Consider the following 14,277-nt stretch of genomic DNA (forward strand, 5'->3'; position numbering starts at 1 on the left):
TTTTAGAAATTTTTGCTTTCATTGTTTTTTTTTAATTGGTTTTGAATTTATTCTAACAATTGAATAAAAGTAACATGTCCTCATAAATATTTACTACGAAATTCACTGTGCATTTTTTGTATGGATATAATTTTATGAATATTTTATCCAGTTTGATGTGCCTACCTGTCTTTTTGAATAAGAACATGTACCCTCAAGCCAAGTGTACCAAGTACATTTCAGTCAAAACTATCTTCAAACATATTTTGAATGTTTCTAATTCTATGAAGCTATCAGTTCTTATTTCGTAACAAAGAATCTAGTCTGTCAATTAAGTCACACAGCGTTGTTTTATTCTGACCGCTTCAAATAATAACTTCAACAATAGCAAAGGTATTAAAATATGGTTATTATCATTCCTTTATCCTCGCCTACTTGTGCACAGTATTCTAGGAGGCGCACAATATTCTGGGAGGCGTCTGCAAGATTGTTGTTATTATTTTTATATGGGTGGGTGGGAACTCGGAGAGACGGTATTGAGTCGGATTTCCCCTCCATACCAATTTTTAATAATAATTACATACAAATTTCTGTAACGTCTAGCCTAGGCTGCTATTAACGTATTTATTTTCTGATCTATATAAAGCTGTGTACAAAATTTATGTTTTAATGATAGGTAAAACTTTTCTTTATCCGTTAAACAAATAAAAAATTGTCTTAAAATAATTTTGTTTGTATTTTTCTAATCAAGGCGCGGGACGCGGAGGAAAGGGAGAGGTGGGTGCGGGCGTTGGAAGAAACCATAACCCGCCACTGCAGGGCGTCGAGGCACGGAGGGCTCGCCAGCGGGATCTCGGGCCCGGGGGGCTCGGGGCTGCAGTGCCTGCCGGGGTCCCGCCCCAAAGACTTCGAGCAGCGGGTGGCCGAGGCGGATGCCTATTTGCAGATCATGATCGACCAAGTTAAGGTGGGACAACTTTTAAAGAATAAACCTGACTATTGAAAAATTAGGCCATCAAGTTGTTTTTATCCCAAAATATATTTTTTTACACTATTAAAAAAAAAAAAATTGTTATAATGTTAATTTTATATTAGAAGAACTAACTTTGTGGTTATTCATTATAATAAAATAAATAAAAACAACTTTATTTTTAATCAATATTTTTTCTACCAACTGGTTTCAAAGCTATACAAGCTTCTTATCAAGGTGTACTTAACTTATGAATTTTATCCTTTTTTATTTTATCAGTATTATGCTGTGTATGGAACTAATAAATCAAGTATTTTTGTCTTGTAAGGATGGTAATGTGAGATGGATACGGTAAGCAAACAAACAATATTTTCTTTAGTCCACTCCGGTCTAGTTTTGAGCGCGTCCATTTCACATTACCATCCTTACAAGGCAAAAAGTATAATTTTTTTTTGATGTATTAATTCTATACACAGCATAGTACTGATAAAATAAAATTGATAAAATTCATTAGTTAAGTATACCTCAATAAATAATCTTGTATAGCTTTGAAACCGGTTAGTCAGTAGAAAAAATAAAAAATAAGTGGTTAAAAACATATTTGTTTTTATTTATTTTATTTAGTTACAATGTTTTTTTATGATCTTGCTCATTGCTGAGTGTGGTGCTCTCCGGAGATGTCAGACACTAGGTGTATTTTATTTTTATTTAGAAAAACAACGGAAATTATATAAATAATGTACAAAATACATCCAGTTAAAGATTTTCACAAATATAATATAATATGTTACACTTCTTCTTTCTTGGCCTGTTTTGTCCACTTCCAGACAAAGGCCTCCTCCGGCCGCCTCCGTGTCGTCCTGTTCTGTGCAGACTGCATCCAGGTTACACCGACATTCCGGTCTAGGTCATTCCTTCGCCTTAGTTGTGGTAGCCCTGCACTTTTTATCTGTACAAGGTTTCCAAGTCAACGGGCTTTTTGCCCATTTCTCTTCCAAGCCAGAAGGCTACGTGGCCTGCCCATTGCTTTTTTTTGGGTCGCTATGAGGTAAATGATGTCAGTAACTCAATCTCTAAAGCTTATCCCTAACATGGCTCTTTGTGTTACTCATAGTTTCTTGGGGCTTTGTTCGGACAGTGACACTGTTTCTAAGCCTTATGTAGCAACGATGGGTATTCTCCTGGTTTTTAGAATATAGATCATCTTTCCAAAAGCTGCCCAACTTAATCCAATTCTTGTTTTAATCTCTACAGTCTGATTTTCTCGACCTAGTCGGATGTTATGTCCCAGGAATACATATATTCTTGTACATTTTCGTTTACATTGCCTTCAACCCTTATTTTCTGCACCCATCACCTTAGTCTTTGGTAGGTTCATACTCAGGATTATTAGGAAATTATTAATGCTTTATTAATCGTTTCAGACCTTAGCTGATTTCTGTGGATATATATTTTTTTGGTTCTATGTGTACTAAAGGAATTATTTTAGTATTTTTCAAATATTTTTTGTGTATTTTTATCATTTATACTTTAGAAATCATAAAATGTTAATTTTTTACAACAGTGGGTCTCGCACCAATAATCAACCTACAAAATTATTTTTTATTGAATTATTATCTTACAGTGCATGTTTATTCATTCAAATTAATTTAATTTTACCGAAATATGTTTGAAACTTGCCTTACTGACCATTATAAGGACGACAGGAATTGCTCTAAGACAAACAAACCAACTGTCGAAGTTAAAAATGAACTTTTCTGTGTAATGCCGATTGCCGACGTGTACAAAAAAAAATAGAGGCATATTAAGGCTTTTAGCAATTAAAAATATAAACTCGCAGCTTTTAAATTTCGGTAGGTACGAGAGCAAAAAAATCTTAAAATTCGTGTATATTTTAATAAACGGGTTGAAAGGGTTAAGTTAGTTCACGAGATTTTAGGATCTAATATAAATACCAAAATCTTCTTCTTCTTTTTCATATTGGAGAAGATCCGAGGATCTGTTTATTACATAGAGGTCTCCTGGGACACCGAACTCCAACTGTCTCGCCACCTCTTTGCAGGTCTTCCAGGTTGTCGACTACCCTCTAGTGTGTTGTTTGCTACCAAGCGTGAAGTCTGTTTGTATTCATTCTCTCCACGTGGTTGCACCAGAATCGTCACCTTTCCCTGCCCCATCTCACGATATGTTCTATGTTGCAGGCTTTACGTATGACAGTATTTCTGATCCTGTGCATTGACGTCTTTTCCAGAATAGTGCGCAATATGTTCATTTCTGCAGTTCTAAGAGGTGCTTTTGTTTTGGTTGTGTCGGCTCTTGATTCGATTCCCTAAGTCATTATCGGTCGGGCACAAGTTTTTGATCTCTACCATGAAGTACGCAAACAGACCAGTAAAGCAGCGGCTATGTCGGGGTGTTTAAAAGACTTTGTTAAAATAAACATCTGCATGTAGAAAGCAAAGTGTGAATCTAATACCAAAATGTATGAAGATAATATTTTGTTTGATCAATCTAAAATTTTGTACCGATTTTTATTTCCTTTATTTCTTCATGTAACTCATCGTACAATTTTAAGTAAAGGTCTCCCAGGGGGGTCGGATGATGTCCGCATACCCCTCTTAGAAGCAGATATGGTAGAGAGAGAGAGAGAGAGAGAGTGCAATGAGTTTTGATACTCCATTTTTCTCTTCATTAGAGTAGTCTTGCAGGAGAACATGGTCATTTCAAGGCTTATGGTCTATCATTGGCTAGTTTATGCGATCACTCTGTGTAATGTGCACCATTCTTGCCTCTGTTTGAACATCCTCATTTCGTCAGTTTCCTCGTTGGTTCATTTTGTCGAGCTTTTTATGCTGAACTAACAGAATATTAAGAAATTAATATTATTTAGATTGAATTACTTATAGCAATCTGCTGAATCACGAAAATGATTGTTTGATTTGAACGCACGTGTTGCTACAAATTATTATTCTGTACATAAAAATGATAATGTTTGACCTTTGCGTAAAAGATTCAATGACCCTCACTTTTTACAATGCTCAATAGGCTTAATTACAATTCCTATTCTTATTGTACATTGGGGCAATGCATAAACATTACTTGATCCGCTATTAACCCTAAATTTTAATTGCAAATTACAACTTATGTATATGGCAATAGAGGAATATCAATATTTAATACAATATAAATTCTAATGTCATCTGTCAACATTGAGTACTTTGTAGATTCCAATTTTGCATTTGATTGATGACATGCGTCTTTTCAATAATTTATTAATGGATATAGAATCTTATTTTATGAACGAAAATACAAAAATTCTGGCTGGTTATCAATAATTAATATTAATTAAAATAAAAAGGTTTCCCTGTTGACATAATTCACTATATTAAAAAAAAACAAAAAGTTTTCGAGGCTCAACGATCGAGTAGCCCATGGATGCATTGAAGACAGAAAGTAGCCTGAAATGCAGTTTTCCACTAGCGTAAAAAAGTTTTGAATTTTTTTAAACTTAATTCATATCAAAATAAGCTTTAAAAACATTGTATACCGTCTTTTGAATTGAACAATAAATCAGTAAAAAAACATCAATAAACAGATCAGTAATTAATCTCTCTCTGATTAATTAACTGGTTATGTTGGGACAGTCAAATGCTGTATTTATTAAATCAAAAACTAAACATTACTGATATCAATGATGTTATTCTCATTAGTACAATTATTTCCTGACACGTGTTAGAATGAGTAAAGATATTGTATTGTACCTAATGAAAAAATTGGACAGTAAAAACATTGAGAGTAATATTTATTAAATGCGGGAACGTGGAATCAAAAGTATTTATGAGTGATGTATCATGTGCAACATATTATATTAATTTGAAGCGAGCAGCTTAAAGCTGATATGCTTAAATCTATTTAAATGAAAGTTAGTTGTTGGCGCACTTTAACTTTTCCGAAACAAACCTAGTCCATTTTTGAACCCATTAAAACTACACATTGAGACAACTCCTGTGGCAACTTATTCCAACCATCAACAACCCTATTGCTCAGGAAATGCTTCCGTGGATTTATATTGAATCTTGTTTTCTCCAGCCTGAGACTGGCCTCGAAGACGAGCATCTTGTTTAACCTTGAACATAGGATGCAAATTTGGGCAGCTACAGTGACTGTTGAGTATCTTGTATTATGATGTAATAACTTATATTTACATATAAGTTATTAATTTAAGAAATACTTGGTACACTTCCACTTATTTGTTTTGACCAATTAGCGCTTTCACCCTCTAATGGGCATCTTCAGACTGTTCTTCACTGGGATTTATTACAATGGAATTCCATCAAGAATTGTCAATAAATAATTTAAATGAAAAAATATCTTGTATTTGTTACATTTCTTCCAGAAATGCCTATAAAAATGGTATATTTTTGATAAAAATGTTATTTTTTAATTGTTTTGTTTTCCTGTATTGTAGTTATCATGATTCTTGTTATGTTTATTTAATTGAAATATTTTACGGTCAATTCTCATTGCGAAATCAATGCGTTTTTTGTAGTATTTTTATTTTCAGGTACTTTCGTTCATTTTCATTATTCCATGTCCGCTCCCTAGGTAGAGCATATGGTGTCCACAAAGATCCTCAAAGCATCTCTGTCGGCTGCCAGCTCCTGTGCATCCTCCCAAGTCAGGTTCGCGTCCCGTAGTTCTGACACAAACTACCGACGAACAGTCGGCAGTGGACATCCAGGACGTTGAGAATCTGATGCTTTGTAAAGTAGGCAAGCGTGGTTAAGACTCTCAGGAAATATCCGCAGCACATAGCCGAGCCAACCGTATCGCCTCAGCTTGATGACAGTTGTCACCGGAGTTTTCTGCGTCCGTTCTCTTATTACTTCATTCCTCATAAAGTCAAAGTTTAGGTACTTAAGTGATTGATTAATTAATTTGTTGTATTTTTTTTTTTATTGTTTATGAGTTTAATAGATTGTACAAGTTAAATACTCATGTGATATTTGAACTTCTTTAATTTATTTACAAAAACATTTAGTTCAGCTTACTTCATATATTTTAATTGATTTCATTTGCATTTATTTACAACACGGTAAGGGAATAATTAATTTAAATTTGTATTGTGATATCCTGATGTGTTTAATCTTATTTTTTATTTATTGTTCACAGAAATTAGAAGATAGAATCAAGGATATTTCAGATCCAGAAAGTAAAGCTAAATGTATTGGAATATATGACCAGGCAAATGTGAGTTAAGTTCTGAATATTATTGCATGCTTTATTATCGCCTTTTTATCATTTGTAGAAAATTAGTTTAAGTTTAGTGAAATTGGATTTTATAAATGTTTTCTTGGACATGATAACCAATGTAATAATTCTAATGTTCGACAAAACTTTTCTTAACTGTAAAAAAATAATTAGTTGATCTCATTTAGAATGCTCACTTTAGAGTGTCATTGTTGAGAACCCGGTGAATGACGACATTAATTGAATAAACCAATAATTGTGACGTCGCAGTTCTGACCACAGGCAGCTCCTGATTTTTGATATTTTTATATTGGAAGTGCATTTCTTTACATTTTGTAAACTTGTACACACTTTTTGCATTCTGATGCGTGGGCTTTTATCTTATCTTTTACAACTCGAGTCTAGTAAGGTGTTTAAAAGCAGTACAAAAAGTGTAATGACAGCCCATGCATCAGAACGCAAAATGGAAGCCAAATTCACCATTGCATTTGTTTATATTTTGTTCTGTTCGCACTACCATTGTACATAACTAATCATGAAAATTCTTACTAATATTCTCTCAGTACTCATGTTTAACAAGAGTTTGTGAGTAAACTATTTGCGCATGTGCTGCCACTGCACTTATTATGTATATTGCCTTCTCCTCCTAACGTATGATTTTCCAGTATGAAGAATCGTCTATCTCATTCAGGCCACAGTTTCACCACATTTGGTATTTTTCGCAAACAATTACGGTTGAAGCTAGTGCAAAACAAAATATGCACAGTGACAATTAACGCATGCGCGAGCTGACAAGATAAGAGGTCAGGGTCATCTGCTACAGATGGCCTTTCTAGATCTTTTGCCACTAGTGTTTAATACAATATGCATATATACAGGATGGGGGGAAGCCGACTGAAAATATTTATGACGCGATTTATAAAGAACACTAGAACTTAGAGAAAAGTGGTTTATTTAATTTAAATCTGTAGGTTATCCGTCTTTTAACATCATGCTTTAAAAATTATATCAACAAGATGGCAGCTGTCAACAGTAATACATTGATTTAAGCTTTTTTTAAAGTTTTCGCATGATTTTTGGCACATTTCGGTAAATACTGCTGCAATTTCAATGGAATGATCTTTCGTGAAGTTGCCGTGGGTTATTTTCAGCCTAATATCAACATTTTTAGTAATTATTGACTCTAATTGACAGCTCCAAAAATATGAAAATAGCCCTCATTACAAAAGAACGTTGCTCTCGGAGGGATTCGCTGAAGAATTTACAGACAGAAATTTCAGTGGTGTGCGTAGTCTATCTAGACGTCGGCAGAGCACAGCAGATGAGGATTAAGTGGACGATAGTCTTCGCTGTGCCTGATGTGTTGATGGACACCACTCTGTACTCATCAGCAACATTTTTATCAACTGTTTGAGAAACTTTCATTTCTCAATATAAATAATTCCCTTTTCTTTTTACAGGCAATGTTGGAAAACATAAAGCATTCTATAGTCCTGTTACAAATTGCCAAGGTATGTTTATGATTTATATTTATTTAAATATCCCAACTAGAAACCTCAGACAAAACATACTCTTTCATACCGATAACCATAGAACTAACTATGGTTTCCATTCCCCTATGCCCAGAATTCTTAGGTCTGCCAACAAACATACCAGTCTTGATTTCTTTGATAACATGTTGCCTTCTTTCAAACAATTACTGAATCAAATTCAATTATAAACACCTCTCTCCCGCTTCCACTCCCACCAAGTCTACCATATACCATTGTGTCTTTCTACTTTCCTTTATTAGAATTATCCTTTATTGTATAAATATGTCCTTAAAAATGCCCATTGGGCGTATATAGAAATAAATAAATATATTTTTGTACTTGGGCTCCACCAGAATTTTAGTCCTCAGATGCGGTGTACAGTATGTGAATTTCTTACTAAAATGATACTTACTATCTTCTTTTTTATTTCTTACTATCCACTAGCTTAAAACAAGAGGAAATGCAGTCTCACTTTTTTTATACAAACGTATTTCCGTAGTTTCTCCCTGGATTATGGCACTAGAGCGATGATTTTTATATACATTACAGATATTTACAATTGGTGTGTCCTTATTGTTTTGTTTTTTTTTAATAAATAAATTATTGTGGGAACTAGAACCATCCAAAAACCATTGAAAGGACCCAGTTTTATATGCCGTCTTCGGACGTACGGTATACAAATATAATAGATTGAATTTTTCTACTAAAATTCTGGACCTCAGAGGTAGATGAATGCAAATCCAAACATAAAATGTTTATAACATGCCTAAAGAATCTACTTTCTCTAAGTTATTTCAAATTATTTTTTTATTTATTTTTTTTATTCCAGTAATATTTATTTTATAATAGTATTTACGGCATTAACTTGTATTTTCAGTATTTTAATACATTGTTTTTTTCATTATAAAACTTAAATTTCTTCAAAAGCAATGGACATTATCATAAACCGGATACGAAAATCGAAATACCATTTCGAATTCTGGATCCGTCTGCCTCTGAGGTACAGAATTTCTTGTTGGAACTGCATAATAAAAATATGGATACAGTTTTATTCCACTTTTACTTATAATTTTTACCAGTGACCAAGTTTCTGGTTTCCGGGAGTACAAAACATAGAAATTTGTTTAGTCTCCCATCAGTCGGATGATGTCGGTCACGACGAAACCTGGTCACTGGTAAATATTATAAATAAAAGTAGAATAAATCTATACAATGCGTATTTTTATTATTATAAGTACAGTGGTGCCTCACACAACGAACTTAATTCGTTCCAGGAGCAAGTTCGTTATGCGAAAAGTTCGTTATGTGAAACGCGTTTTCCCATAACAATACATGTTAAAAAAAATAATTCGTTCTGTAGCATAAAATATGGTAAGATGACATAAAAAAAAGATAAATTTTTTGTTATTATTTTTATTTAGATACATCTAAAAACATAATGAAAAAAACACACATTTTTTAATTTTAAGAAATAATCGAATCTTGCACATCTTCATCCATTTTCCGCTTTTTGGCCGATGGTGCAGTGAAAAACCTGTCCAAAGTCGTTTGTTTCTCTCTTTTCTTCAACATCTGCCGGAAATAACGGACAAGAGTATCGGAGTACAGGTCGTTGATCCTGTTTGCTTCAGCGGAATCCGGATAGTGGGCATTGGTAAACTCCTGAACTGCTTTCCATTTGACCAGGATGTTCTTGATGTCAGCAGTTGGAATTGGTTGATTGTTTGATTGTTGCTCCTCGTTATCAGATGACGCTTCCCTTTGAGCATTGTCCTGTTGTTGGGCCAGAAGTGTTTGGAGCTCTTCAGTTGTCAGCTCTTCTTTGTGTTCCTCAATAAGCTCCTCTACATCCTCTTCAACGATTGCTGCGACACGTGCGTAAGTTAAGCGTACTGCTCAGTGACTAACGACTGCCTGCGCGGAAGGATGCAATAAATCGGCAGTGATCGTGTGAAGTGGGCGACTTCGTTGTGTGAAGCGAAGTTCGTTGTGTGAAGCGAAGTTCGTTGTATGAATCGTGAAATGAACGAAAAGGAAGTTCGTTGTGTGCAGCGTTCGCTGTGCGAGGCGTTCGTTATGCGAGGCACCACTGTATTCCATAACTATTTTTGAAACTTGCAAAAGGCACCAACACAGACAATTTCATTCTGACATTCTTTCTAAAAGAAAACAACAAAATCGGTTCAGTTTTAATGTTTTGAAAAAAGGACGGTGAAACGTCGATTTTGTCAATTTTAACTAGGCACAATCAGTCCGATATACAGTCTATTCAGCACAGTATCGGGGAGCCATGTGCGAGAGAGTGACAGAAAAACAATGTTCAAATAACTTTTCATCAAAATTCCCCGTCACCGCATGTCCTCTTGAGACATACATAAATAACAAGTAAATTAAAAGTTAATCAAGGTTCTTATTTTTTTATTTATTTTTTTTTTTTTATTTAAATTTTTTTCTCTTATTAATTTTATTTTTACAGATAAAAAAGTTTCTCGACCTGTGTTAATTACTTTTTAATTATTTTTTTTTGTTTTTTACAATAAATGTAAGTGATAAAACAAATTATTAAAAACATTAAGCATAATTACATAGCAATGAAATACATATTAATAGTAAAAATAGTAAACAATAAAATCCCACAAAGGCATGGCCTGTTTGTGGGTATACAAGTCTTTTCAAAAGTCTTTTACAAAATTTATTCAAGAATTTTCGCTCCTATAATAAATAATGGACAGTTATAATATTTTTGAGTCACATAAGAAAGAGAAAATAAAATATGGTTGTATGGGTTATGTATGGTTATATGGTTGTTTTTTCATAGTAATTAAAAAAGGATTTTTTTTTTTTTTTAAAACATAAAAATATTCCTTAATTAATGAATTATTATTATATATATTAAATTAATTAGCTACTTTAGTTTGAATCCAGGATAGTGCGTGTTTTTTAAAAGAAGGAAAATTTTGAAAGTTTGGAATCAACAAAATATTATCAGTAGAAAAATAATTAAAATTTTTTGGGCCTATAAAATATGCGTCTCTGTGCGAGCCTCGTTTTGCAATGTGGTATTATTATTGTATATTTTGATTGGTGTTTATTTCAGAACACAGTCAACCCCGTGAATGGAATATACCAAGGTCCTGCATCGGTCATTACTACAGCCCAGATACCCACCGCACTCCCGACAGATGGTAAGTTCTGGTCGTGTCCATCGCCGCACACACCGCTTGCTTGCCATTCTCCTTGTTGCCATAATGCATTGAGATAATATGTTCCTAATTTCATACTCGCACATCATCATCGTTTAGTGGGAAAGGTTATCGAGTGATCGAGATGTTTCATTTAGTTGTTTATAATTTGCATTGCCCACCTTCGTATTATTATCAAGTATTTCTTATCATGTTATGTCAATTGTATTCTATTACAACATCTAGCACTTAGCAGAATTTAATATTAGATTTACGTTTTATAATATGTATGTACAGTCGAACTTGGTTATCAACGAAGATAGGACCGACTGAATTTGCTCGTTATAAGCATTACTTATTACATCAAAGAAAGGTTTTTCTAAAATACTACCGCCGTTACGTAATTATTGTCTCTAAATAAACAAATAAATATACATATAATTCATACATGTAATTTAAAAAAAAAATGTTAAGGAAAATCATAATAAATGCTTACAAACATCATTCCTTCATTCCATGTCCGCTCCCTAGTTGGAGCATATGGTGTCCACAAAGATCCTCCAGGCATCTCTGTCGGCTGCCAGCACCTGTGCATCCTCCCGAGTCAGGTTTGCGTCCCGTTGTTCTGTCATGAATTGCTGACGAACAGTAAGCAGCGGTCGTCCAAAACATCGAGAACCTGGTGCCTTGTAAAGTATGTAAGCCTGGTTAAGGCCCTCGGGAGGCACCCGTAAAGCCTCCGCTTGATGACAGTTGTCACCGGAGTTTGCTGTGTCCACTCTTATTACCCCATTTCTTACAAAATCAAACCACCGCTCACCCAAGATTCTTCTGAGACGTCTATTCTCAAAACTCAGTATTTTGCTGTTTTGGGCCCTAGTGAGATACCAAGATTTGCAATCGTAGAGGAGAATAAGTGTTATGCAAGCGTTATATAGGCAGCATTTGTTTTTCACTGAGAAGATATCTGATCTCCTGACAACCTTCATACTGTTGAATGTAGCGTCTGCTATTCATAGCTGCAATCTGAGTTCCTTTTGAAAGCTGCCATTTTCGGTAATATATACTCCCTGATATTTGAAACTCTCGACTCTTTCGATGACTTGGTTTGATAGATTTGGGGGATTTTGGTTATCAAGCCACAAAGTGTTACACGGTACATAGGTTTTTGCAATATTCATTTTTAAACCCATGCATGCGGATTACCTGTTTAGCCTATCTACAGTGACTTGAAGACCCCGAGAGACCCCAAGAACTGAATCGTCAATTATAACCGCATCAACGGCATACCACTTTTAAATTTCTTCATGTCCGTAATGTTCTTTTCAAATGCAGATAAATAAACATGCTTACTTTTCCGCAATGTAGATACCATGGATAAGGACAGAGAAACCCTTTTACATGCTTTAACATTTTTAGCACCACGTTCTATTTCAAAAATAAATGCCACTTTTTCACAAATTGAGAGACGCTTCCATTTGTTAGTAGACATGTTTATAATTCAAGGATTACTTTTAAACCGAGTTGACATATCTTCCTCGTAATGTTTATTTTGTATTGACCTTGGAACATAAAAAATACACCAAGAAACATCTTTAAAACCCCAATACAAGGATGTCATTCCATAAGCTACAAAAGAAGTTGTAAATTGTAATGAGGAGCCGAGCCTGTACTTAATGAGTTCACAAAAGCTTGGATTTTTTACACTTAACTTCAACAACTATAGGTGTGATATTTTTCAATGTTGTGGGTCAAAACACCAGTTCGATTCTTAGAAACTTGCATAGTTTCATAAGCATAATCTGATCCCGATGTTTGGCGGCATCGGTCCTAAGTTAGCCACACGTTTGGATTTTATTACTTAGGTTCTTATTTCGAAAAGTATGTTTTAAAAGACTGAAGAGTTTTTTCTCAATTATTGTTTACAATATTTTTTTCCGTATGTCTGAGAAGTAGCTTGTCATAAAAGTGAATAAATTTATGGAGAAAACATAAACCAAACTGTCAAGGAATGTTTCCTCATTACATCCGAGATCCCGCTATTTCTGTGAGCGTTATAACCAAGTTCGTCTGTATGTTCATGCAATTACTCTCCATATATATTAATTTGTTGCAACAGAGAGAGAAAACCTTTTTGGAAAGGAAATATGGAAGTCTAGGCATTTACAGGGCTTATGACCTGCCATTGGCTGGTTTAAGTGACCACTTACACACTTTATTCACCATTCTGCCTATGTTTAAACATCCGAATTTCCTCAACTCTTCCATCTGTTGATTTTTGTTGAAGTAAAAGAGCTGAAACCTTTATCCTACCGGTGAGATTCATTCTGCTGAACCATTTTATCTACTATGCAACACCTGAAAACAATTTTCCAATTTTTATATTTATAATAATCTCAGAATAATACAGGAATCGTGAAGAATACTCTACTTAATGTTTATTAATCCTTATTTTTTTATATCCATTATCCGGGACTTGTGATTGTTTTTAGTTGTAAGTATTGTAATGTCTCTTCAGGTATTATGGGCTCATCGATAGTAGCCGGTATAGAAGAAGGAGCTGAATGTCTCGAAAGGCGACACCCATCAATACAACACTCTTTGACTGGTGAGTTGTGTATTTTTACCTTTTTAAAAAGGCCAATCTCTTCCCGTATTGCTCTCCTGTATCTAGACAAGCCCAATCAAATTATGGCAAACTACGATATGTGTAATAGAATAAAATATTTATTATATCAATATTTGCGTTACCTGTATGTCTAAATTAACCTTAGAAAACCTGCGAGCGCTTAATTGTGCTGGTGAGTGTTATTAATGATGAACAAGCCAGCTGATGAATTTGCAAGGCTGGGAGCTGAAATAGCCCCAACAGACCCTGAGCCTTACTGTAGGTTGGCCAAATCTGCTCCTAGTAACGAGCTTGGGTCATGGGCCAGGAAACAGAGCATAATGCTTTGGCAAAAAATACCTGGTCAGCACCGTGCAAAGGAACCCATAAAAGGGTACTGGGAAGGTTTAATAAAGCTCAGCCGAAATCAAGTGAGGGTTATCACTAGAGCTCTTGCAAGGCACTGCAGATTGAACAAACACCTTGCTAGAAACCTTTCCGAAACTTTTGGATGTAGGTTCTGCAGTGCGGATGAGGAAACACCTATTTTATGTGAATGTAATGCTTTACATCATAAAAGAAGCCACATCCTCGGGCGACTACTGGTTAAACCTGAAGATGATAAAGAGCTCGCCCCCTACCCAATAGCCCGATGCTTTGCTGATCTGGGCTTGGAGGGGAAGATTTAGCAAAATGAGAACTCTCGACTCCCACACAATAACCAGGCTCTTTAAAGACCTGGGCTCGGTGGGTGAG

The 14,277-nt window shown here is 34.7% G+C and overlaps 1 protein-coding gene across 2 annotated transcripts in view; it reads left to right on the forward strand.

Annotated features, from left to right (window-relative positions):
- The window catches only part of LOC148274064 (oxysterol-binding protein-related protein 9), a 94,028-nt gene that overhangs the window by 1,282 nt on the left and 78,469 nt on the right, over positions 1 to 14,277 (forward strand). Inside the window, exons 2-6 of one of the 2 annotated variants that reach the window (XM_088237683.1) lie at positions 731 to 946; positions 6,122 to 6,199; positions 7,660 to 7,710; positions 10,829 to 10,916; positions 13,432 to 13,521. In XM_088237683.1, the coding sequence (XP_088093809.1) occupies positions 731 to 946; positions 6,122 to 6,199; positions 7,660 to 7,710; positions 10,829 to 10,916; positions 13,432 to 13,521 (523 nt within the window). The remainder of the gene's footprint in view (positions 1 to 730; positions 947 to 6,121; positions 6,200 to 7,659; positions 7,711 to 10,828; positions 10,917 to 13,431; positions 13,522 to 14,277) is intronic. The other variant, XM_088237684.1, reaches the window with a different exon arrangement.

This window comes from Micrasema longulum, unplaced genomic scaffold (assembly GCF_059751315.1).
Source record: "Micrasema longulum isolate JH-2025_06_02 unplaced genomic scaffold, ASM5975131v1 h1tg001765l, whole genome shotgun sequence".
NCBI classification, from domain to species: domain Eukaryota; kingdom Metazoa; phylum Arthropoda; class Insecta; order Trichoptera; family Brachycentridae; genus Micrasema; species Micrasema longulum.